At 29.1% G+C, this 26752-nt stretch overlaps 2 protein-coding genes across 4 annotated transcripts in view; one reads left to right on the top strand and one right to left on the bottom strand.

Annotated features, from left to right (window-relative positions):
• LOC119671074 (loricrin) overlaps positions 1-26752 on the bottom strand; it is a gene marked incomplete in the record, with an annotated part of 302007 nt that overhangs the window by 163370 nt on the left and 111885 nt on the right. Inside the window, 1 exon segment of the mRNA XM_038081576.1 lies at positions 25274-25311.
• Positions 9275-14335, top strand: LOC119671077 (gametocyte-specific factor 1 homolog). Of its 3 annotated transcripts, XM_038081580.1 has the most exons (8): positions 9275-9458; positions 10307-10367; positions 11339-11488; positions 12243-12271; positions 12417-12444; positions 12618-12803; positions 12870-13424; positions 13489-14335. In XM_038081580.1, the coding sequence occupies exons 4-7, from the start codon at positions 12258-12260 to the stop codon at positions 13185-13187; spliced, it is 546 nt and encodes a 181-aa protein (XP_037937508.1). In that variant the 5' UTR covers positions 9275-9458; positions 10307-10367; positions 11339-11488; positions 12243-12257; the 3' UTR covers positions 13188-13424; positions 13489-14335. The 3 variants fall into 3 exon arrangements, with proteins under 3 accessions (XP_037937508.1, XP_037937507.1, XP_037937509.1); XM_038081579.1 differs by lacking the exons at positions 9275-9458; positions 10307-10367 and adding an exon at positions 11013-11101; XM_038081581.1 differs by lacking the exons at positions 9275-9458; positions 10307-10367; positions 11339-11488 and adding an exon at positions 11738-11831.

The raw sequence follows: 26752 nt of genomic DNA, 5'->3' as shown, positions 1-26752 counted from the left end.
TGTACTTTAAGAATTTGATAATCTTAGCAGATGCATCAATCTTCCACACCTTTATACTCAGTTAATATCAGTTCATCTCCTAGCTACGTACGTGACCACTATACTAAGATTTTTTTACCCCTGTAAAATAACCATCAACTGAATGACTGAAATGTGCTAACATAAAATTGTTTTTGTGAAAAAATAATTTTAATGTATTAAATTAAGTAATTGAATAATTAAGCATAGAAGATAAATCAAGATCGCAGTGCTCCGCTTCGTTGGGAGCTAGTACCCCGTTTATTTCTATTTTATTCCTAATTAAGTAATTATTTAGTCTCAAATCAACTATTTTAATTATTATTTTTAGTATCAAATATTACGAATTGATTTTGATTCAGCTGATACTCTGTGAGTAATAATATAAATACCAACACCTATTAAATTCATACTTAAACTGCAGCAGCAATAATACTTTTTAATACAAATCTTTTATATGTTAGCTTAGGCTAGGCTTAAATGACGATTTTGCAACCAACTTGTGCTCAAATAATGACCCATTAGAATAGCAAGGGTCTCATATGTTATGTCAGACATTGTTTAAGTGTTAATCGAGCAGCACAAATCAATATAAAAACAATATTAAAATAATAATGTTAAAAAAAAATATTAAAAAAATATTACTAAAATAATATTTAAATAAAATTTAAACTAAACTCTACAAAAAAACACATAAGAAATCTAACCATATAACTAATTTTATGAATACCTCTAAAAACATTTTAATCTTTGTATCTATTTGTGCAAATTTCATGAAACTGACGTAATAAGATAAAGTTACTTATATATTCTCAGCCTTTAAAAATTGTCTGTGTCTCTATGTTTTATATCTTCAAGCCATGTAATGGTTGTAATATATTAAACCCACGCTATGATAGTATATAAGATACTCGTAAATAAGAAGAATTATTAATTTTTTTTCGTATTGTAATATATTTCTTTTTCTTTCGTATTCATCAAAAACACTTTTAAATTCATCTCCTTAAATTATTTCCTACTTAAGCTTGACATATACTCTTAAGTTCTTTCTCGGAATTCAAAATCATTGAACTGTCAACTAAGCGTGGATACGTGCTCTAAGTGAAAACAACAAAGTACTTCAACAAGCAACGAACTACATACTACATACATAATAATAATCAAAAACCATCCACGCAGCAAAAAAATTCTTTATAAGAGATATTAACACAAGTAGCAGAAGAGTAAATATTTTTAGCATATAAAAAGTCCTTACAATAATCGCTTTGTGCTGCAGGGAAGATTAATTTAACCTTTCAGAAGAGATAAGAAACTTTTTTTTTTTGCTGAATTTGCCTATTAAGACAAACACTTGATTCGTTAAAGGAAAAATAAGTGTAAGTAAACCCCTTTCGTTATCAACAAATTTATAAAAAAATTTCATTATAATTGTCTATCTTTGATGTACATCATTTTAGACGTAAGTTCACAATATATGGTTTATTACAGTTATATTCTTGCATTCTAGTACTTCCTCAATTAAACGTAAGAAATGGAAATGAAATAGAGATGGACTAACAACACACCCAAGCACATCATTAACGGAAAACAAGATTTAAAAGGCAGGCCATAAATTATGAACATTTGAAATTTAGAAATCTATGACACTCACTCTATATATTCTAGAAGTAATGTGGACAAAACTCAATCTCATATAAAGTTCTAATAACCTGGAAATATTAATATAAGAACAGAACATCTTGTTTCCTTTATATGAAACAATATATGCTCCTTGCTCTATGACTCTTAATTGTGCAGTGATTTATTTAAAACAGTGAAAAATATTATTATTAATGGAATATTATTATTATTTTAGAATTCTTAAACAATAAAATATTTTCTTTTCATATCTAAAAACTAATCTATATAAATAAAGAATTGCATATCCTTTAATAAATTATGAATAATATAAAAATATGGTACGTGACCATTTCTCGTTACACCATTTTTCTTGATATGAACTCAACATTCCCGGTATTGGACACAAGTCCTACTAAAACATTTTACTTTATTTCGATGAGGTGTACTTTATATCTTTCATCATTCCAGCGGTTTTAGTAAACCTGATCGAATCTAATAACCTCCTAATAAAAACAATTACCTTCGCCAGCCGCCTCATTCCTTTCATCAGCTTAAGATGAAATTTAGATATAGATCAATTTAAAGTTATAATTCATCGTCATTGTGGCATCACAGTCCAGGATGGACCATTGCTTCCTCTCAATACGCATTCATTCTTCTCTGCATTGCGCTTTCTTTCTGTGTTGTGTTATTCTCATCTTTTGTATGTTGTCTTCTACATCTTGTAACCAACTTCGTCGCGGTCGTCTTCTTTTTCTACTTCCCTCTGGCTTTAACACGAAAATTTTCTTAGTCATTCTTTCGTTACTCCTTCGTAGGACGTGTCCATACCAGTTCACTCTTTGGCCTATAATTGTTTAGATTTAACCTCTTAATTTCTATTTTCGCTCTTGATAATTAGGTTAATAAGATTTCGGCCTACTCAAACTTCAATTTTCAGTATTCATTCTTAAGAGATGCTAATAGTACATTATAGTTACATACATACATCTATCGATAAAAAATGAGAGGAATAAAAATTAAAGGAAGAATGCTTATTAACCAAAAACAAAAAAGAAAAATACTGTTCTGTAGAATAGGTAATTCTCCTTAAACTATAATTATCGGTATTAATGACATTTAACTGCTTGTAAACTACAGGGCCACCGTATCACGATCTAATGATATACCCTATAAAAAGAAAACGGAGTTCGTGGGGTTCAAACCATTCTAATAAGTTTCGGACCATTTTCACTAGTTATAATGAATTTTCTAAATTTTCTTAAAGTTTCAGAAATACTTAAGTTTTAATTTGCACCCTGTACTTGTACTTCTTGAAATATATAAATTTTTATAATTTGAAAAGTTTCGTTCAATTACAAAAAAAGTTCTCCTATTGGAACACCAACCGATGAAATAAACCTCATTTTTAGACGCTACAGTAAGCCAAATAACTACATAGATTATATTACAGTACACAAAAACATATTTTAATTTTTTATATATGAACATATAATATAAAATGAATTCACTAATACTTACTCTATTAGCAAATAAATGTACCCACTTTAGGTATGAGTAGTAGTATGAGTAGTGTAAGTGTTTTTAAATAAACACCCTGCTCATATTAGAGTACAAGGATAACTAATACCATCGAGTTGAACAATTAAATGCCTAATCACAGCATGACATTTATTGTCTAGTAAATATAAAACAGATACGCCTTTGGGGAAACATGAACAGCAAACTATTTACAAGCGGAAACGGATATGGGTGAATAAGCAACAAAGCATTTAAATGCTTACATTAGTAATAAACTACATTAGGCGGTTGTTTGTAAAGGCAGCGGGGTGCGGAGGAGAAGTACGTACATAAAGTGCGTGTTACACTTCCGACTGCCAGTGACACAATAAATTATTTACGCAACTTGACACCCAAAATATGAGCATAGGGCAGGCTCAAATAATTGTAGACGAAGCATATTGAATAATACTAAGCATTTCTATGTCTCGAAGATCATAAATTGTTAATTTGACTAATTTATGGAGATACTTGAGTTAGCAATTACGGATATCATTTTGATAGCGAGTTGAGGAAGAAATTATAGTTGACTGCATTTAACTTTGTGCATAGCTTTAGTTAGGTAAAAGTTAAATTAAGCAAAGCAAAGTTGACTTTAAGAAAATTTCTAATAAAATTAATTGAAAGTTCAATTAAAAACTTTCAATTCGTAAATAAATATACATAATAAACTACATATATAAATTATAAATAATAAATAGCTATTATATATGTTTCAAATTCATTTTGCCTTCATCAGCAGGATTATTAATAGGAATTAATAGGACTAATAGGAAGATTATTATAATTATACGTATAAAAAATAAACGTTCGAAACAAAAGTTAACAAACTTCAACAAAAAATATGCGAACATAAAAGTCAAGTACGGCTTTGGGTCAGTTCGATAAGGTACGCTGGCTCTGAGCTTTAAATTCGGCGGGGCACGAGTTCGATTCCTGGTACTTGCAGTCCCAAAAAAATTATTTACGAATAATTAAATACAAGAATTTAATATAATAATTAAATTAAATATTAAATATATGCCCCAAATTAAGGAAATCATAAAAACAAAACAGAAAAACATAAATAGCTAAACTTTAAATAGAGCATAAAATAAGAAAGAGCCAAATTTTTAGCTAATCGCACTAAAAAGAAAGTAAAAACGAAGAAACAGCCAAAGAGTCAGTAAACAAAACTTCAAAAATAAATAATTCAAAAGAAGAAAAACATTTATAAAAAAGGTTTCAATTGAAAATAATTTGAAAACCTTCCATAGAAAGTCACTATACCTATGTGAGTAAATATTTTTCGTTATTTATAATTTTATTTATTCTCTATTTTAACAATCCCTAATTCCATCTCTATTTTAGGGACTATCATTTTAACTTAATATAACCTAAATAATATTAATATATTATATGATAGTGTAAATGTTAAGTTTTAAGTTGCACATTGTGTCATTGTCATTATTATTATTATTCTTAAGTTTTAAATTGAACATTGTGCCATAGCCATTATTATTATATAAAATATATATCATGTGTTTTGTTTATAGTATGGATTCCGTTTTAGAGAATTCTACATTCTTCTACCGTGAGTCGTTGTAATTAGTGGTATTAAATAAAGATCAAGATATATACGAGTGTTTAATTTCAAGGGTATGTATTAAGTCAACGGGTTCAAGCCCTCGTTGACCAATTCGTAAAACTTAAATTAATAAATAAAAATAAATATACAGGTTTTAGGTATCTATTAGACTTCAGAATCGAGAAATATGAATTAAAAATTGTGTTACAGAATATAGATTTTTTTTGGATCTTTGTGGTGCATTCTTCATAAAGACTTGCATTTTATTAGATCCAGAAAATTTACATGAAAAAATTGTATTTAACATTAAAGGTCAAATCTAGAACATTTTAGAATCTAGAACGATATATAATTTATCGTTATCAACAACTTATACTTACGTCTATATCAAATTAAATATTAACCAAATTAAATATTTAATTTAGTTCACAGTATGGAGAAGTAATTGTACTTTTGTTTTGGGAAGTAATATATCGCGAATAAAGCATTCTATAGAAACATAATTCTTCTTAGTGTCTGTTTCACCTAGTGGGGCATAGGACCGCAACTATTCTTTTGTAATTTCTCTGTCATTGAGCTTTTGTCATTTCTCTTTCAATTGTCCTTCTCCAACTTATGGTAAAGTCGATGCACCAGGGCTTCTCTGTCTGGTACAACGCCAGACTAATGACGACGTCATCAGTTTCTAAATAGAAAAGTTTAGGGATCGCGTAATGCACAGAATTAACGATCTGAATAAATAGTCAAGATCATATACTTAACTCAAATTGACTTTTTACCGTTAATGTGTGTTAAATCATCCGTTATTTATTAGAAACATTTTCAAAAGTTGATGTTCTTTCTTTTCTTCTTTTTAAAGTCATACAAAGACGATTACTAACATGGAACTACTTTTAAATAATAGTACTATTATAAAAGGCTAGAAAGCACTTCACTATTCCAAATAGATCCATTGTGCATATTTTGAAATGAAATGCTTAAATGCAGTATCTAGAATAAAATTTTTTTTTTATTGATATCTAATACGGTTTTGTTATTATTTCAAATCAGATATATATAACTATCATTGGTGACGTATTTATTTATTTTATTAATAAAATATTAAAATATTATGTTATTTCAAATAAATAGTAACAGTTTTAAAAATATTTAAGAAAATATTTTGATATGATTGTAATTGAAATATATAACCTCTTATATATCAATATTATACAAAATAAAATATTTATACATACGTGCCATACATTTTAAATTAAATTAATTACGATTACATACTTAGGCAAAGCAAATATGTGCATTCTCTATATTAATTTACATAATTAGCAGTACATTTGCAAATTATTATTTCACAATTTAATTGTTTTAAATTCTATTTAATTTGAATATGTATCTCTACATTTAATTTGTGAAATCATTTTATTTTATTTTTATTGCTTAGATTTGCAAATATTCACTGCTAATCTATTGCAATTTCATCAGTTCGAAGTTATTAATTATAATGAATTGAATTAAAGGATTACAAATATTTGATTTTATTTACTAGAAATAAAATAAATAAAAAATATTTTTATAATTTTTTTACTCTTTTAACTCTAAAACTTAGTTTAATTTATGACTGGACCAAATTATTGGAGTGAAATTATTTTCATCATCAAGACACAAGAAAAAAATCGGAAGTTGAAGTTTTAACTGACTTAAGTGGGCGTTTATGTTGCATCATAAAATGTACCAAAAGTATGAGAAAGAGATGTAAGTAATGCTATCATAACCAAGTACCTAAATAAATAAAAAGTTCAGAAACTTTTGTCTCCCACCCAAGTAGGAGAAAACATAAATAAGCATTATTTTTGGTCAAATATTGTTATGACATCTTAAGCCACCAACATTAATGGTCATTTTTTGTGCTCTAGAATTTTGCCTTTGGTGGCATTTGTATTTCCTCATTTTCATTCTTCTACTTAAGCTCTTTATAAAATGCCGTAGGATATTATCATAAAAATGAAATAAAATAATTTTTGCGAATTTTTTTTCCAGAGCTTTGACTTAAGTACTCTGATTTTTTTATGTAGTCAGGAAATATTTATTTTAGTTTTGGTCTTTATTAATAAGTGTACAAAAAGATACATACAATTTTATTAAGTACACAGTTAAGTATACATTATGTAAAAGAAGGAAATAATATATATTTTTATAGACTTAGAGTTTAGTGGTTAGGTAGACCAAAATTTGATACAGAATCGAAGAAATCAATAAAGAAACTTTCATTAAAGTAGAATTGTATTCAAAAAATATTTCGATTTTAGGTTAGAAATATCCATCAAAGACTTTCTCAGAGTCTATCTAATGCAATGTAAAACAAAATTCAATAAAAATACTATTAACTGTAAGACATTAGGTCTGTTCCACGAGCTACTCGTAGTAAAACTCAAAAAAAAAACACAAGTCAACTACAAACTGAAAGCGTAAATCAAAACAGCTGATTCACACATCAACACAAATTTTACCTTAAATAAAATGTACGAGTAAAGTCTGTGTAACATTTTTAAATTTCGACAGGGATGTTACGCTCTCTCAGATGCTCTTATTTACTCGAAAATTTGATGGTGGAACGCACTTATGTATACACAGTCTTACTCGAAGTTACTACGAGTAGCTTGTGAAACATTTATACTTTATGTCATATGCTGCTAGCTTGACTTTAACGTAGCTACTACAATTTGTGACATCACCAAAATCTTTCGCATATAGTCGGGAACTATTGAGTAACACAATATAAAAACGGATAGATTTACGTGAGCGTAGGCAAGAAAATTCAATCACAAAGAGAGTGATTAAACTTATTATTACAGTACAGCCCATAGGTTTTAAGTTTCTTAAAAAAAAATAAAAACTTAGGTAATAAATGCTTTATTTTTCTGCTATATATATTCATTTGATTTAACAAATGAGCTCACTATTACTCACAATTAACACGCCAAATTCGCGTCAAAATTGTGTAAGGAACAGAAATATCTATTATTTCGTCAATTCAACAAAATTCGTAAATATCCGCATAAAAAAATACTTCTTAAATTAAGACTCAAAGAAATTTTAAAATAATAATAACTGAATAACACAAAGGGTGAACATATATTAGAACTGACTCGACCCTCTACCATATGACCGTTTACCAAATGTTGCCCAAAAACAACCTCTCAGATTTTATATTCTCTTTATACATTATAAAATATTAACTGAGAACTTATATATATATATATATATATATATAAATAATCATTCATTTCTGTCATTACTAGAAAAAAATCTTGTGAAACTTAAAGTCCTTTGAAATTTATATTATTTGCATTGATTTAAATGTCAAAATTTTTTCTGTTATTCGATGAATAATTTCATACTAATATTTCTTACAAATCTTCATATTGTGTATAGCATTCAGTCAGATTATCATTTATAAAGTAAAAAAAAATAGTGTTTTTTTTGCAATATATAAAAATTATTTAGTGCTTTTGCATCGCAAAAAGTAAAAAAGAAAAACTATTAATATTTTTTTCTATTTCTATAGAATTACTCAAGATTAAAGTGATCTGTAGCTGACATTAGAATTATTACTAGACGGTAAGTAAATCTATATAAAACGTCTTAATCATGACTATAGCCACGTGAAGCACATTGTCTTGTATCCAACATTTTCTTCCTTAAAAGTCTGATCAAAGTAATAATTTATCACAATGAGAAAATCCTTGGCATAACGCCCACTTAAATATACATTCTTTGTACTTCCCAACATGTATTTTTATAATACGATGAACTTCCTTCCGTATCCTTCCTATTTTATCACAATGAGGATTCCTTGGCATAATGACCACTTAAATATAATTTTTCTCTACTTCCCTATGTGTATTTTTATAATACCTTGACCTATCGAAGTTTATGATATAAAGATAGGACATATTTAACTGTATTAACTTATGTATGGAAATAACAATTGTTGCTTGTGATTTCTCTGATTCGCTTCCTAATAACCTATCTCGTCTTAAAAATGGCGTACAGTTTCTATATGTCGACAATTTCTATATGTTTGTGTAAAACTCTTGTGGTTTAGGTATAGTAGTTATGTACCGCTAGAGGGCGGTGTTTGAGAATTTCTGGTCAGCATTGTTTGTTTGGAGAAAAACTATGCCTTGGCAGCACTGTTCTGTCAAAATAAGAAAAACGTGGAGACAACAGCGAAGTCGTTAGTAAAAAAGAAAACACGTGTGTTAAACCAATATTAAAGTGGAAGTCAATTTACTAGCACATTAAGCGGGTATTACACATCATACTTTGTGCGACAACTTAGTGCGACATCGATTGCTATTACACATTAAGCACTGCTGATATTATTTTCAACACTTGACTTAAATCAGAATAAAAATAATATTGTTTGCATTTAACTAAATGTCAAAAATTTTTCTGTTCGATATTCTATAATTCATTTTTTTAAAATTTGTGTTATAGATCTACGTGGTGTGAATAATATTAAGTGAGACTATTAATTGAAATAATAATAAGAAAAAAAATAAAATAAGAAAAATCTTAGGTGTTTGTCTGCTAATAATCCTATTATTTACTTATTTACAATTTCTTTATATAAAAGAAATAGCATCACAACAGATTAAAGTCTACTGTACAATTATCGGAATTTTGCGAATCGGTAAGTAAATCTGTTGAATAAGTCTTAAGTAAGAGTGTAACTGCACGAGGCATATTGTGTGGCACTGTACTTTCCTTTCTCCAGAAATTTTGTTCACGGTAATATTTTTATAATTTAATATATGCAGCATTTTGAAATCATTCTCATTCATTCCTTATAATTATCTGCCGCAGTTCATAATACAATACTAAATTCTCAATGGAACTTTATTAACTAGTATATGAAAATAACCTCAGCATTTGTTTAATATTATTTGTCGAAATAGAGAGGCTTCGAAAAGTAGTAAACTACAACAACAAAAGTTCTTTGTCAGATTCTTTGTTAATTTGTCAAAATTGTTTACGAAAATTGTTCTTTATAATCCCCCTGACTCACTTTCTGACTATGCACCTCATCTTAAAATTAGCATACAGTTTCTATATTTCCAATTTAAGGGTCTATTACTAATCCCCCTGACTCACTTTCTGACTATGCACCTCATCTTAAAATTAGCATACAGTTTCTATATTTCCAATTTAAGGGTCTATTACTCTGTTTCATGCCATGTGTGCGCAAATGACATAAAGCTATTAACTGAATGATTACCTAAATGATTATTATATTGACTAAAATCACAATAAAAATAATATGATTTGCATTTCATTTAATGTCAAAAATTTTTTTTTTCAATAATTAATAATTCATTTCATTATATCTAATGATAGAATTCTTTTCCTTGTGATTAGTATACAGAATATTCATTGTGAAATCAAAATAAATAATTTGCTTGTTTGCTGTAAGATAAACTTATTTAGTGTTTTTATAATATAAAAAAAAACTTTATCAATATATTTTTTCAATTTTTGTAGGATCACACGAGATTTAAGTGCGCTATACGGATAAAACATTTGTCAGAATTCCTACTAATTGGTAAGTTAATCTATTGAACAGATATTAAACAAAAGCATAGCCACGCGGTGCGTATTGTGTGGACCGATCCACCCCTTTCCTCTAAAATTTTATTCAAAGTATTATTCTATAATCTTTATATGCAGCATTTGAAAATCATTATCATTCCAGATAATACTCGTAATAAGTTCTTAATGGAACTTTATTAACTCGCATATGTTCTTTCAGGGTTTATTATACATTACATGTTAAAATAGTTTAAGAATATTTAACTATGTGATCCACTGATTCGCTTGTTGACTACCTCCTGATATCAGTAATATAGTACAGTTTCCTTATTTTCATTATTTTCGAAATTACGACTTCTTTTAATCTGCTTTATAGCGTTCTGCATAAATTAGTCACTTAACGCACCTCAAGTTAATTTATCAAATGGATGATTACCACAACCTTTGGTTCTATTATCATTGACTTATATCACAACATAAAAATATCATTTGCATTTATTTAAACGTCAAATTTTTTTTTTTTGTTAAATGTTCTATAAATTATTTCTATTTATTTTCTCTGTCAGAAATTTCATATTGTGAATAATATTTAGTAAGACTATTAATTGTGAAATTAATACTTGTGTTTTTTTTTCTGTTTATTGAACTTATTTATAGTTTTTGTGATATAAATAAAATCTACATCGATACATTTCTCTATTTCCATAAAGTGACCAGTACTACAATTATCGGAATTTTTACTATTGGGTAAGTATATCTGTTGAACACGTCTTAAATATGAGTATAGTCACGTGAGGTGTGTGTATCTATTGTGTGGTATTGTGTCGTCTCCACTCATTTCCTCTAGAACTCGGATAGGTTATTTTATAACAATAAAAAAAAAACCCATGCGACTATATCCATCTAAACAACAATTTTATTATTCTATATTATAGAATTTCATTTACTATTCCATGGAAATAACAATTTTTCTGCATCTTTCAGTTAAATCTTTCAGCTTGTTAAACCGTCACCAGGTTTTGGACTACACTCCTGTTCTGAAGATTAGTCAACAGTTTCCTTATTTACAACTTGTAGCTTCTGTTGCACTGCTTTACAACCAGATACGTGCGTTCATCATATAAAGCGTTTCAGGTTAGTATATTAAATAAGTAATAATAATAATAGGTAAAGCATAGTGAAGGGCAGAAATAAGCCCCCCAGTCACAAAAGAGTAAAAATGCGCAATAGCACTAACTCAAATCACAACGACAACAAGTAATAAATTGACATATATCACAAACAATTTAATATCATTCGCATCATTATCATTCATATCATTTAATGAAATGGTCATTTTTTTTTTTGGTCATTAAATTTTATTTCTAATATTAAAAACCTATAATTTTTTTTCATTTCCTTAGGACTGAGAATTTTAAGGACTGCTGCGCTACTAAGTGCTCTTCTACTCGTGATTGTACCATATCAGTCATTCCAGGTTGGTATATTTTAAGAGTGATTAATATAGTTATTTTTGGCCTTGATAATTTTTAGTGTTTTTATATATATTTTATTATTTACTATTTGATATTAGCTGTTTTCCAGTGTTTATGCGGAATTTACAATGTTTAAGTTTATTCGGAACCAACTTAGATATTTATAAAACTTTAACTTTGTTGATTCCATATGTCCTTGTGGCAAGCACTATATGCAAAATTGCTGTCTAAATTTTATTTGCTTGAAAGCTCATTTCTTTTATAATTATATATTTAAAGGTATGATAAAACACATGTCAGTTAAAATTAAAGTATGTATTTTCTTTAGATATCTGCTGCAGATGCAGAACATTATTTAAAATAATATATTAATAAATTATTTATAATACAAAAGTCATTTTTTTATATTACAGATTACGCATAAAGCCATGGCATCTAAAACGTAAGTTGTTTTTACTTAATATAAATATATCTGTTATTTCTATGATACAAGGTGTGTTCCACACAATAGTTCTCGAATTAGTCATTAAGCTATGTTAGAACTATTTTTCTTTCATTAACTTATATATTATATTATATATTTATAGATACGAAATCAACGAAAACTTGGAAAAGGTAAGTTTTATTATTTTGTATTCAGCACTACATAATCTTCTTTTATGTATAATTCTTATAAAAGATTCATTTTTTTTTTCATTTTGCAAATGCATTTCATTCTGTACTGATCAGTATTTTAATTATATTCATATTCATATTTCCTATCCCTATCCTATTCATGTTTTTTACAGATCGTTAAGGATTGTCCATTAATCCCAGATATGCTTTATGTGCAGTGTCCTTATGATCGCACACATCTAATCTTGCGCAAACGGTTCCAAACTCACCTTTTAAGGTGCAGTGCAAATTATAAAAATATGTCAAAAGTTAAATGTCCGTTTAATGTCACTCACATTATTAATAAGCCTGAGTTGGAGGTAAGTTAATATTATAATTAATGCAAATGTCGCATTATCAACAAAAGATTATTTTTATATTCTAAGTGGCATCTACAGACTTGCAAGGACCGTCGCAAGTATGAAGAAATGAAGCATTCAACAAGTCAAAAGTTCAATACTATAGCACCACAGTTTATCCCAATTGACACAGAAACTTCATGGGACGACGAACCTGTAGTGAAAGCATACAACCCTCAGAACTACATAATGAAAGCACCCATATATCGATATTTACAAGGTGCGACTCCAACTCTTAAAAACGAGTTTCGCATAAAGGAAATAAAACGAATGAGAACTCTTAAAGCAGAATTAGGTCTGTCAGAACCGATAAAAACTAGTTTCACGACTTCTGATTCACAATAAGACGTTTCTCATTCTTGTACATATTTTTTTTTTCTAGTTTACTTTAATATTAATATAGTTTTAACATTTTTATGTATTACATTCAATATGAAATGTAATGAACATAACTTAATATTGTACATACATTATAAAAAGAATTGTTCAGTTCTATAAGTAAGGATTTTAATTTCGTCAGTCAATGAGGGTTGTTGCTTTCACCAAGAGGTTTTACTAACAGCGAAATATACATGCTTTTTGGTAATGCTTTTAATATAAATTTAAAATTGAACTACTTTACTTTACTTGAAATTCAATTTTACAGTATGTCTTTTGAAAACAAAATTTGCAGAATACAATTAACAAAGAAATCATACGAGGTCTGCATAATGTCAATACAAGAACAATTGCTTAGTTTATCGATCAAAGTCTTCAATCCTGTTCTGTGGCAAAAGCTGGAGATTTACGAACTTTGTCAGTTGAAAACAATAATCACTTGTTGAGATATTTCATTGCAAATGTTTATAGGATTGAAGTGGACCACGAATGTCTGTCTTTAAAAGTGTAGGATTCCACAAAACTTTAGAACAACCTCACCTCACACACAAAGACTAGATGTGGATGTAAAAACAAGTGCTTTGCTCATTGACCAATGTCTACAATTCTGTTCTGTGGCGAAAGCTGGAGATTTACAAACATTATCGCTTGAAAACAATTATGACTTGTTGAGATATTTTATTGTCTATAGGTCTACATTTCTGTTCTGTGGCGAAACCTGGAGATTTACGAACATAATCGCTTGAAAGCAATTATGACTTGTTGAGTTATTTTATTGTCAATGTTTATAGCATTGCGCTTGACCACAAATGCTGCCTTGAATATAGGAACAACTGCTTAGCTTATCGACCTAGGTCTACAATTCTGTTCTGTGGCGAAAGCTGGAGATTTACGAACATTAACGGTTAAAAGCAATTATGACTTGTTGAGATATTTTATTGTAAACGCCTTGAATAGTGCTGAATTCCACAAAACTTTAGAACAACCTCACCTCACACACAAAGACTAGATGTGGATGTAAAAACAACTGCTTTGCTCATCCACCAATGTTTACAATCTTGTTCTGTGGCGTAAGCTGGAGATTTAACTTTAGAACAACCTTACCTATGGTGCGTATAGGTAAGTATCCATGCCAATGCTGATAATACATAAATATCGAAAAATTTAAAGTATCATAATATTTTCTTTTTTAAGGTTTAAGCTATTACAAAGGTGCTACGACCTTGATGTGATTATTTGGATCGTTGTTTTGCTGTATCGCTGAAGTCTTTTCTAATTTATACGAAATGTTTCTTTTATGCAAAATATTTGACTGCATTTCTAGAACATTCTTTTAACCACATATAATTTTACCCACAAAGGAGTATGTACACTTAATGCTAATTAATTTGTTTTACAAATTAACTTAATAAAATTTTTTTTCTTTAGTACTTTTTGTTTTTAATTCTTTTTCACTTATTACAATAAATACTTATAATATAAATTTCAAAATTTTTCTAATTAAGATTATAGCCAATAAAAATTTGTCAAACTCATAAAATTTTTGCTATTAACGACTAGACAGCAAATCTGCACACCGTTGCACATTTAAAACTTCCTTACTAATTACAGGAAACTTGACAAACTTTGTCATGACAAACTCCACTTGGACACAAAACCAAAAGTTTTAGACTTTCCTACTATCAGCAACAATAGTAGGAATAGTAGGAATAGTAGGTGTGACCTGCTTAAAACTTGCGGCAAAAGTTGATAACATTGTCTACTTTAACGAGCAACTTGAGTTGTGACTAAATTTGCATAATTAAGTAAAATATGCTAGGTTTTATCCTGCTTTTTTGGCACTAAAATTACAAAAAAAAAAAAAAACTAAATCATAAAGTAAAGTATTCAAAGGAAAATGATATTTTAATGTAAATTTTTAGTTTTATACGCCGTAATGCAGACGAATTGAAGTGCTTTGTGTTGCGAGTATAAAATAATTTAAAAATGCAAACGCAGGAGAAGTTGTCAAACTTTTAATCAATGAAGTAGAAAAAATTGCAAGGATATCATCCGACACAAAGTAATGAGGTTTCTTTGTGAAGCAACAGCAGATTTTTACTTTTTATGCATTTTTAGGTTGTCATGGCTTTGCTTGCTGCAACAAGAATAATGATGTTCCATTATATTTGCTACAACAGCATCGTAAAATTTTCAATTTGCAACTTCTTCGTGTAACAATGCAATATTCTTAGACACGAATATTTCAGATACGATAGAAGCACGTAAAATATAACCAATGCAAGACATAACCAAGGTGAAAATCAATACTCCAACCATCCCACTTCAAGTTTAATGATGGGAATCCATAAAGTATAAATAAAGAATTTCTTAAGAAAAAATATAAATTAAAAGGATTAAAATCATTCTCTACGCATGTTATTATTGAAAAGAATAAGGAAGATTTATGCCTTAAGGGCTTTGGGGTAAGATTCGATACATTTTTTTGAAGTTCGCATACATGAGTGCTAAAACATATTTATATTATTATATATTAAAGTATATAAAGTAGGTTCTTTACTACTTTTAATTGACGCAACAGGGCTTAGAGATCTACTCTAAGAGGGCACAATAGACCCGATGGTCGCATTGTCACATTCGCTAACAATAATAATAATTATATATTAAAACAGCATCGAAAATATCATAAGAAAATATATCACGATTATACCAGACAAAATGGGATCGAATGAGAACAGTATCAATATCACTACCGATGACATTATTTGTTACACAGAAGGCTCCAAAATTGGATTTGGGTTTGGGAATCTTACTTACTTGCTGTTGTCCTCTTCTCCTCGTTCCAATATGAACTGAAACAGTTCCTTGCTTTCTACGGCTGCACAGGTCTTCATTTCTTATTCTTGCAGATCAACTTATACCAAGTATTCTGCGCAAGCACTTCTTCAAGCACTTGTCTGTATTTTTGACGTAATGCGGTTTAAACCTTTCCATGTTTTACAGCCATAGAAGAGCACAGATTTTATATTTGATTCGAAGATGCGGAGTTTATTAGTTTTACAAGATGTTTCTCAGGAGAAGACAGAGTTTGCTTTGTTGACGAGCATAGCTACATTCTCATCAACGCCACTTCTAGCTGTCAGTACACTTCCCAGATAGACAAAGTAAGCATCGAACATTGTATGAAGCAGTAGCCAGTAGTTGTTTTCTGTTTGAGAAACTGACCCAGAAAATGCACAAGTCGAGAAACAGTGGCTTGAGTATTCAAAACTGAAATGTATCGCATAAATATTTGAAGTCATATCCACTATCAACTTAAGATATTAGAGACAACAAGAGACAATCATTATATCAAATTAACCATAACACCTTTAGGCTCTACCTGGACAAAACTGTCAAAGAAGAGCCGCGCCTTGGAAGAAAATAGCGTATTGACTATTTTGAAAATGATTTAAATAAGTCAAGTGATTTTTCACTAAATACCTGCTCACTGTGACTTCGTTGCAACAAAAAGGGTGGAGAAATTGATTAAGAAAGCTGCCTCAAAGCAACCATAAGTCAACCATAGTCAAGTTGACTGGCAGGAAAAATCAATCCAAAGCTAAATTACATTAAAGTATGCAAGCGGACCCAACTATAAATGGTCTAACGAGAGAAAAAATCCCGTTTCTTTCCAAAATACTTCGATAAGTACTATATACCAACTAAATCTTAACGGATCGGATTTAAAAAAAATGATTGTATTGATATCTAATTATTGGTATTTAAACAAGCATTAAGTCTATCAAAAACCGACGAATGCATATTACACATATATGGATCGGATGATACAGAAACAGTCCTTCATATCCCTGAGCTGAACCCTTATAATGCCAATTTGTCAGCATACAACAGTATTTAGCTTAGAATCACCTTACAACACTTTTTCAAAAAACATGATAATGTACGTTGAAAGTCGAAATATATAACATTGTCTCTCAACTATGAGTGCAGTTAAATCTAATCAAACAGAAGTAGCTCAGCTTTCGAATGGAAACTAAAACAACCCGCGTTGTACAGTTCCTAATAACAGACGTAGCTAGAAACTCTTGACCGAGTATCTTCCTCAGAGCAAAGCCGTACATTCACAAAGAGTTTGACTAATAGTGTCAACTTCTACCATGCAAAAAAGATATCTCCTTCCACAGGCCTATCTTATTTCAACCTTACAAAGTATAATTCATAAATTTTCGGGGATATTTATTTCATTTTGTTATTCTTTGTATACCTTTTATATATTGTTTAGAGTTAGGTTTAAGATTTCAACATCTCCAATATCTTCAATATCTGTAAAGCCAGAATCTGTACATAACTTGAAATATAATTGAGAAATTTTAACTTATTCTAAAATAGTGTGCTGTTTATAATTATATACCATAGACGAGCTTAGCTTTAACGGTTTTACAATATATTAAATACAAAATATAAATTAACTCATAAGAATAAATATTGTTCGACTTGCTTCGTCGATGTCTTCCTTTCTACTACTACTTTCTTAAAAGTATATATCCCTGAACGTGACCTTCCTCCTTTATTCTACTTTCCCACTCATTTTAATCACATAGATATAGATATATAGATTATAGATACCCGTTTTATGAATAATATTTGTACGAAAACACCAAATGGATGAAGCAAACCTAGCTTCAAAAGTGGACAATTATTACATCTTCTGAACCAGTAAATATATTTATAATTATTTTCACTTACTATAATTTATCTTCTATATATTTAACAATTATTGCAGTAATAATATATTTCTGAATATAAAAAATATAAATCACTTATTACTTTGTTCATCTCATAAATGTGAAGTTAATTTCGTAAGCAATAATTTATGGTTCAAAAAATCCGGGTCAACAAAAAAATGAAATATAAATTTCAAGTTTTACAGAAATATTAAAAATTATATTCCAGAATTATTAAATAAACTGCAATAAGAAAAAAATTATTTTCCTGCTGCTTTTAAAGCCCCTACTTAATGTATGAAAATTCTTCTTTATTTCTTGTAAGAATTTTTAATGTCTCAAGAATAAAATTTTTCCTTTCATTCTCATTGTAGTTTTTTTATTGTTATTGTTGTCATTTGTTGTTGTAAATTTTTTTCATTAAATGCAAACTACAGAGAAAGTGAGTAGGCATTACAATAAGTAAGAGTGTTTATTTATTTATTTATTATTTTTTAACAGGATACATGCCTTTTCCATTTTAATGCTCAGAAATTTAATCAAAAGATTTTTTATTCATTTCGTTTGAGCTTGGAAATTTATGCTAACAACAAATCCTTGGAGATTTTATTAAAAACAGTGTCAGCAAAGAAAATTATAAAAGGTATATTTGTATAGTAAATATGTAGACACTTACTTCCATTATGAGAAAGAAGTAGTTAGGGAAAAACTAAAATGGATCGCTACCTACTATAAAATTTTTGAATTGTCCATTAAGTTTTCGAAATAAAATTAAAATTGAAAAAATTATTCTCTTCAGAGTTATCAAGTGTCATTGGACATGAATAAACCTCAATGATCAGGATACTACTTCAGTGATAATATGTCTGCCACTTTCCAATAGACAGAACTTTAACCTGCCGACCACTTGAGTTTACTTTTGTATGATATTTAGTTTATGTTTATATAACATAAATATTTTAGGGTTTTATATTTGCGTATTACCTATCTTTATACACCTAATCGCGTCTAATACTAGCAAACAACTTATATAATAAACTTATATTATATATAGTACAAAGATAAACGAACTGTTTCATTCGAACGATCTGAAAGATCTGATCATGCCAATGGGATTATGCAAAATGTTATGGTTATCTTTTTGTACTGAGCAATTTAATTCAAGGTAGAAAAATTTAACGATATACAGAGACTTCTGTATGCAAGTTGAGATGTTCTGTAAAAGTATCAGTCTCTACCGATAAAACCTTATCTAACTTAACTTATATTAGATTGGGTTGTATAGCTGTCGAGTGTGGTCTATACCCTCATGCTATTTACGTTCCTATTTTTATACTGTTCATGGTAGGACTACATTTCTTTTTCTCAGAAAACCCTCATGATTCTTTATTTTTTCTATATTGTGACACTTTTAGTGTCAATAATTTTCTTGTACTTCTAATCAATTTCTTATCACTATTAAATTAAAATATTAATGCTTTATGATTTTTCCACCGTTTTAACAATATTGTCATGGGTTACTAATAAACTGTGTGCCAATATCATTTCTAATAGTAGAGATACAAAAGCTCGCTTTCTTCTTCTTTATTTGCCAACTCGATTTCGAATATGGGTGACCATATAAGATAATACCATATTGTTTAATTAGCTTTTGATAAATACAATTACAAAATTTTTACGATTTCTGCGTATTGCTCTCTGCATCTAGCTATATTTATAAGGCCGTCAACTTCTCGTATATGGGCCCATTGACGTATGTTGCGGCTTCCGCCGGTTAAATACTTCAACCGTCAATATCAATCTAACATCTTTACAAATTGTTGCTCGTTTTTAACTCGTGTTAGCTTCCCAAAAAAGTTTATTTCATACAAATTGTTTTATTGATATTAAATACTTTACTATTTTGTGCTTCATATTGTATCTTATAGCTTCATTTTGCATCCAAATTCGGTTAAGTTGATATTCATTCTAAACTTCAGTCCAATATTGTCTATTCAAACAATTGTTTTAAAGGAAACAAATTATTAACATTATCTGTTCTTTCTTATCATCTGCAACTAATGGATATGCTGCAAGCATACCCTGGTTTCTTAATCAGAATCATTGAGAGAGATTGCTCCAACACATGCCGAAAATGTTGTAATTTATAATGTAATGTTGAGCCTTATTCGAGTTAGTGCATCTGGACACTTTCATTCTTCGATAGCTGGGGGGCTTCTGCAGAGTCCCACCCATCTCACTGACTAATTTGTGTATTCCTCATAATCTTCGTGGTTATTCAATGACTGATCTAAGACATTGAAAGATTTGCATTAGAAATTCAAATAAATTTAATTTTGAAATGCTTTCATTCGCATTAATTTTCAAGTTTCAATAATGACAACACAATTAAGCGCACAACTAGGCGTATGAGTAACAAACAAATAACAGTGACAAGCACAATGACGATTTGACAAATACTTAAAAGCTTCCATAAGCCAAGTTAAGTCAACTAATCCTAATGAATTGGCCTAAGTGCAGAGATAATGAGCTGCTCATGAGCGACAAACAAAGAAGCAACAAAATGACAATAAAAAAGCAATTTTGAAATGAGCTCGCAATGGTAAATTCATTTGAATAAACCGGGAAAGCGCACACATATGTGCTTAAGCTTACAATAGCTCGAACTGACATGCAGAAACATGTAAAAACAAGCACACACAAGTTACGGCAGTAAAACCCTGAATAGGCAAACTGTTAAACATGTCAGCAGCTGCCGTTGATGAAGAGTTGTCAACAATTGTTGAGCCTTTTAAGGCGAATTAAATTCATTTAACGTCTGCATCCCGATTATCTGCTCTGCAAGTGCGAATCATAAAAACTTTAATGTCAATAAATGCATTTCATTGCAGCTCAAAAATATTTAAATACCAAAAAACTGCAGTTTCATAGCTTCAAAGTTGTTAAACCAAAAATTAATTTCCAACAAAAATCAATTGAAAATAATTCGACAAAAACTTTAACGACACTAAATTTTCGAATTCCTTGTGCTTAAGATGAAAAGTTAACTTCTTCTCGGAGCAGAAGAAGGGGAATAGAAACTTAATTCTGCACATAACAAACCAAAATGGGAAACTCTAAAATTCCTTGCTCGCATACAGCGCGAATTCTTCGCTGTTTAACTTTAAAACTCAATTCACGTCTTTTTGTCACCGGAAGTAATTTTCCAACAGAATAAACATTTTTCTTTCATTGATTGCTCGCGCTTCGAAATATGCACAAGTTTGCTAGCGCGTTTGCATTTGAATTAGTTGTCTGCTTCTAGGCGCTCTAGTAGCGAATAATTTTTCTTTTGTTTATTTGAAACTCGAAACTAACGGAAATTGAAATTCGTATAATTTATGGAAAACTAGAAAAGGAAAAAATGATTATTATAAAACCGAAAATGTTTGAATCTTTTGCTGCAGGATTTATGAGCAACTTTTCTAGCACGAGACTTCAGTGAACGACTACAGCGAAATGCATCAAGAATGCTAAAGGCGGCTGAAAAGCGTTGCTGAAATTTGCCTCAAGAAAAATAAAGTTACCAGCATCAGTAATTTATTTCGGCTGCATTCATGGATGAAATCAGTTAAGTTTTGATTTTAGGCAAAATTGTTTCAAACTGCATATAATTTTGATAGCAATTTTTTTGTGGCATGCACGATTTTTATTTTCTTCATAAACATTTCTTGAAAACATTTAAAAAGATTTAAAAATCTAAAGTATTTTTATGTGATATTTTTATATCTATAGTATTTATATAAAGTTTTTTATACTACGGAGTATCTAACAATTTTCATCAATATTTATTCTGTTAAATTTATGGTATTAGTAGTGCTTAACATAAAAAGAACTGAGTATAACTATCATGGTTATATGCAGCTTTGAAATGCAGTAGCCTTAATGTTAAACTACAATATGCTTCAAATTATTGGAATATGTAAGACTCTTATGAATTGTCTTTTTCAAGACTCAGCTAATAAAGTAAGAAAAAATGCTTTCTTAAGCTGCATTATAAGCATATATACTGTTTTTGGTCTTTACATATTAGATACTTTTTTTATGCTATAAATAGTTATTATTTCTACCTATAATGCGTGCAAAACAACTATACCACTCTTTACTTCATACTGGTATAATGTTCTCCAAAATGAGAAGTGCGTCATATAGAAAGTCCATTCGATACTAAGAGGGGAAGGTAAAATTATATATGGACAGACACAATTTTGAAAAATAATGTGATGACTTACCATAGGTTTATTTGCTTATGGTAAGTCACCCATAGTACGGCTATGGGTCCGTTGGTTAAGGTGCGCTTACTCTGAGCTTCAAATTTGGCAAGACACGCTTTTAATTCCTGGTATTTGCAGTCTCCAAAAATTATTTACGAATAATTAAATACAAGAGTTATTTGCAAGACCACTGGTGATGGATATTTGGCAATATTCGAAAAAATCAAATTTTTGGACAGTCAAAAATTCAATTAATTAAAATAATATAAAATAAATTTTTGTTGTTGTATTTTTCTACTGTTCGAAAAAACCTCTTTATTAAATTATTAATTTAATTTCTTGAATGTAGATTTGAGAACACAAGCCATTAAGTAGAAATGTATATTTAATAATTCTGTATTATTAAATATATTAATAATTAATATTAATGGGCACAATAAATCTCTTCGTTCGCAGTGTACTATCCCTTTTTCGTAATAATTATAATAATTCTTCTTCTATTTATTTCTATTTGAGCCAATGCACTTGAGCACTTTTACTCTTTCTTAACTCGAGATATTTTTAAAACCCCTCTTTACGTCTTGTCTGGTTTATTGTTTATCACTTCATCAGACTAAGCAATAATTGACCTTAGATCTGCATACTTCCCCGAGGAGTCTGTAAACATTTTGAGATTCGATAACGCAGTGTTGGTAAGTCTGTCAGCTTTCGCAAATAATTTCAGGGCTCTATTCTTTATATATTTTTAATTTTAAGTAGAATCTCGCTATTTCTCATTTAAAATTCAATCATAATTTGAAGACATATTAATATAATAAACGCAACATAACATCACATAACACGCAAATATATAATAATAATACAAATTTTGTTTAACAAAATAAAAAACAATCAAAAATTTCGAAAAGCTAGACAGCCATATATCTTAGCTCGTATATTGCTGCACATATTTGTCAAAAAAAGAAAAATCTAAAAGTTAAGCAGAAACTTCAACAACTTTTTGGGGTAAATAACAAGAAAGCAAATTAAGTAAATAATTCTTAATAAATATTTAAATTTATGCATTCATTACAGAACTTATTTACTGCTCTATTTTCTACGTTCTCATTTGCATACGTAACAATGGCAGGCACTTTGCCACGGTATGCAGTACTACGAGTACGACTATCTTCAACGTTTATGTCAAATATGTGTACGTCTTTTCGACGCCTATGCATATGCAATGTAAAATGCAAATTAGCATTTTGTTATTTTGTTTACCTTGACATGTTGCATGTACGCAAACAAAACCAAACAAAAACAAAAACAAAAACACAACACGATATAAGAAATTTTCAACAAAAACTTAAAACTTGAAACTTGAAATTTGAAGCCCTGAAGAAGTTGAAAAGTTTTTAGTAAAAATTTTAAAATTTCATTTCTTATTAAAACATATGTGCAATATAACAAAAACTGCATTTTACCACATTTCGTACGAATGCTTGCTTACCAAAAATTGCTTAACGAGCTGTAAACGCATATAAAATTTATTAGCAGACTTTTACGACTTAATAAGAAACACAAAAAGTTTATTAAAAATTACACTTACTATGACATGTTTAAGGACTGACGTAGAGCAGAGCAGAGTAGAGTATATTGAAATGAAGTGAAGTAATTTGAGTTGTAGGATATTTTCATTCTCTCTCTAGTTTCTGTGCATAGAAAATGCAACAGTGCACATGTGTGCGTCCTGTAGCCTGTGGCAGTAAAATGCCATATGCTTGCACAAATTTCAAATTTATAAACTGGCGCCTGAAACTGTGCCATAATTTTTTATCTGCTAAAGTTAGTAATCCCAGTCGGCAATAAAAATTTAAATAAAAATCATATAATTTTGGGAAATAAATTTAAATATAGATTACTATATAATATATTTAAATAATAAAATTTAATTAAAATATATTTGATTTAAAAAAAATTGGTATTGTCACAATATAGTAAAACATGAGAAAAAAACATGAGTTGTATACATCACAATGGAATATCATTTCATTTATATAAATATTTAATGCCAGCTGGGTTAAAATATTTTAATGAAAATGTTAAATCCTTACAAAAGGACACACGTATGTGTTTGCTAACCACTTCTTTATTCTAACAAGCTTATGTAGACATATTTTTTAAACTGACACCCTACGATACAATATATAGAAAACTGTAATATAAAGTTAATTGCAGTGATAAATCATTTAAACTCGACCATTGTGCATTGTACAGAATATTTTATACATCCTTGCTGTAGTAGGAACAAGTACAAAATATATTTGAAGCAACTGTACTGTATGTGCATATTATTTATATTGTACTGTTGTAATTGAAATTCAGTGATTTATTATATTTCTTAATAAAGACAAGATGAAATTTGAAATAAAAATTTAAATAATACTTTACTTTGCAGAATATAAATTTTGCAATACTAGAAGTATAGAAGCTTTTAAACTGTAAGCTAAACGAATAAAATTTAATATCAGTTAAGTAATATATTATTTGATTAATTTTAGATATGCATGCATGTGTAAATATACAAGGTGACCCATTAGAACTGTAATTAATTTCAAACTACTATAATTTTCGAATTGATAATAGTTGATTTAGTGATGTGGACGCTTTTAATATTCGATGGTCGCCCTATATTAGTGTTTTTTTTTGATCGTGCTCTCTAGGTTTATGAGAAAAAGTTTTGGAAGATGCTTTAAAGTCATGGACAATATTTTTATATTTTTGTATACGAGTAATATTCAGACTGATTATGTATACACTAACTAAAAATAACTAAGAGAGAATAACTAAGAGTGAGAACTGTTCCATACATTATTTTCACCACATAGTGGCTTGCGTTATTCTTACATACAACAAAAACCAATGTAATTATTAAAAAATAAAGTTACAAAAAAAAACAATCTATTGTCTACATGTTGCCAATCAGAACTGTCAGTTGCTTATATATCGTTTTTGTTATTTAATAATAAAATTTAGTTTAATAATAAATTTAATAATAATATACATTTTGGCTAGTTTCGAAATATTGTCTTACCTTTTCTTTCTCAAATATTCCAATTTGGCATTCAAAAACTGTAATTAAAAAATTTAGAAAAATAAAATTAATTTAATAATTCTTAATAATTTAATAAATAATTTAATTCTTAAATTCTAAGTTATATATTATGGATGAGTGCGAGTTCGTCTAAATTGAGGTAAAGTAAATTTCATACGGTGTTCAAATTTATTTATTTATTTATTAAACATCTTATAAAATTTTCACAATGTTTAATTTACTTAATTTACTTAATTTTTGATCTAATTTACCCTACTCGAAATTCTGGTAAATAACAACATTCGCTGCCATACCGACATAATTTACTATTTCCCTCAATTTACCATCAATTTACTCGAATTCGCACACGACCTATATATCATTTAAAATAAATTAAATAAAAACTAGGTAAGTCCTTAGTAAAACTAACTTAATGCAAATTAAATTGAAATTGAGAAATAAAACTTCAATTTCTGCCTAAAAGTATGTGTTAAAAGGTCAATGTATCATTTTCGAATTAAAGCTGACACGCATCGCTCGTAAGCTACAAGTTCCACGTATACAATTGCCTCTGCCATTATCGCTCTATATCTCACTATAAAACAATAAGTACCCCCTTCCTGCTAGCACAATAGAGAGCAAGGAACACTAAAATAAGCTCCACACTATCTGCAAAGTTTCGACCTCAATCTAACCCCACATTAGTACCAGAACTGGTGGAATGTAAATGCTTCATTGCAGCACCAAACGTTAAATAATAAAAGAGTATTACCAACATGGCACGATTAAAGCATTTTCTACAATTCGATATGGCAAATACACAACTCACACACATACACATACTAACTAACACACTTACACACGTGCGCTCACATAGAATAAAAATGGCGTTTAAGGCAGGCAGCAAAAAATGGCGACACACTGCAGCTAATGTCCTGGTTTATACAAATGGACAATTTTATTATTATTATTGTTGTTATCGTTTTCATTCTGCAGCTCGTTTTGAGTTTGTGTTTTGAAAGTGAAAAATGAAAATGTCGCACAGAGATATTTATTATTTTACGGTTTAATGGTGCCCATAGCAATGTCAACCCTATCAAGGCTAACGACACACAACAAAGCCTAAGTCTTTAATACAGGAATGAAAAAATCATAAATTTCATCCTATATGGCCATTCGGAAAGAAAGAGGTTCACTTGCTCGAGCAGATAAATCAATTTAATTGTAGCATTTGGTGCTTTAGTGGCGGTCAAAAATTTTTCCTTTGTTAGAATTTTTAAATATTTGCTTAGTTAATTTGTCAAGTGAAATTTCGCCAATGTAAGTATGTGCCTTGTAGATATGTATCTAAAAGAACAATGTGTAAATATGAGTAATTTTTGCATTGCAACAATTTAGGTTAATGGAGCAAAAGCGAAATTATGATTTATGCAGTAGCAAAATCGATATTTGTCTGGCTTGTTTGCAGTTCATTTCTTC

This window comes from Teleopsis dalmanni, chromosome 1 (genome assembly GCF_002237135.1).
Source record: "Teleopsis dalmanni isolate 2A chromosome 1, ASM223713v2, whole genome shotgun sequence".
Lineage (NCBI taxonomy): Eukaryota > Metazoa > Arthropoda > Insecta > Diptera > Diopsidae > Teleopsis > Teleopsis dalmanni.
The sequence above is the reverse complement of the archived record's forward strand: the minus strand, read 5'-3'. Positions and strand labels throughout refer to the sequence as shown.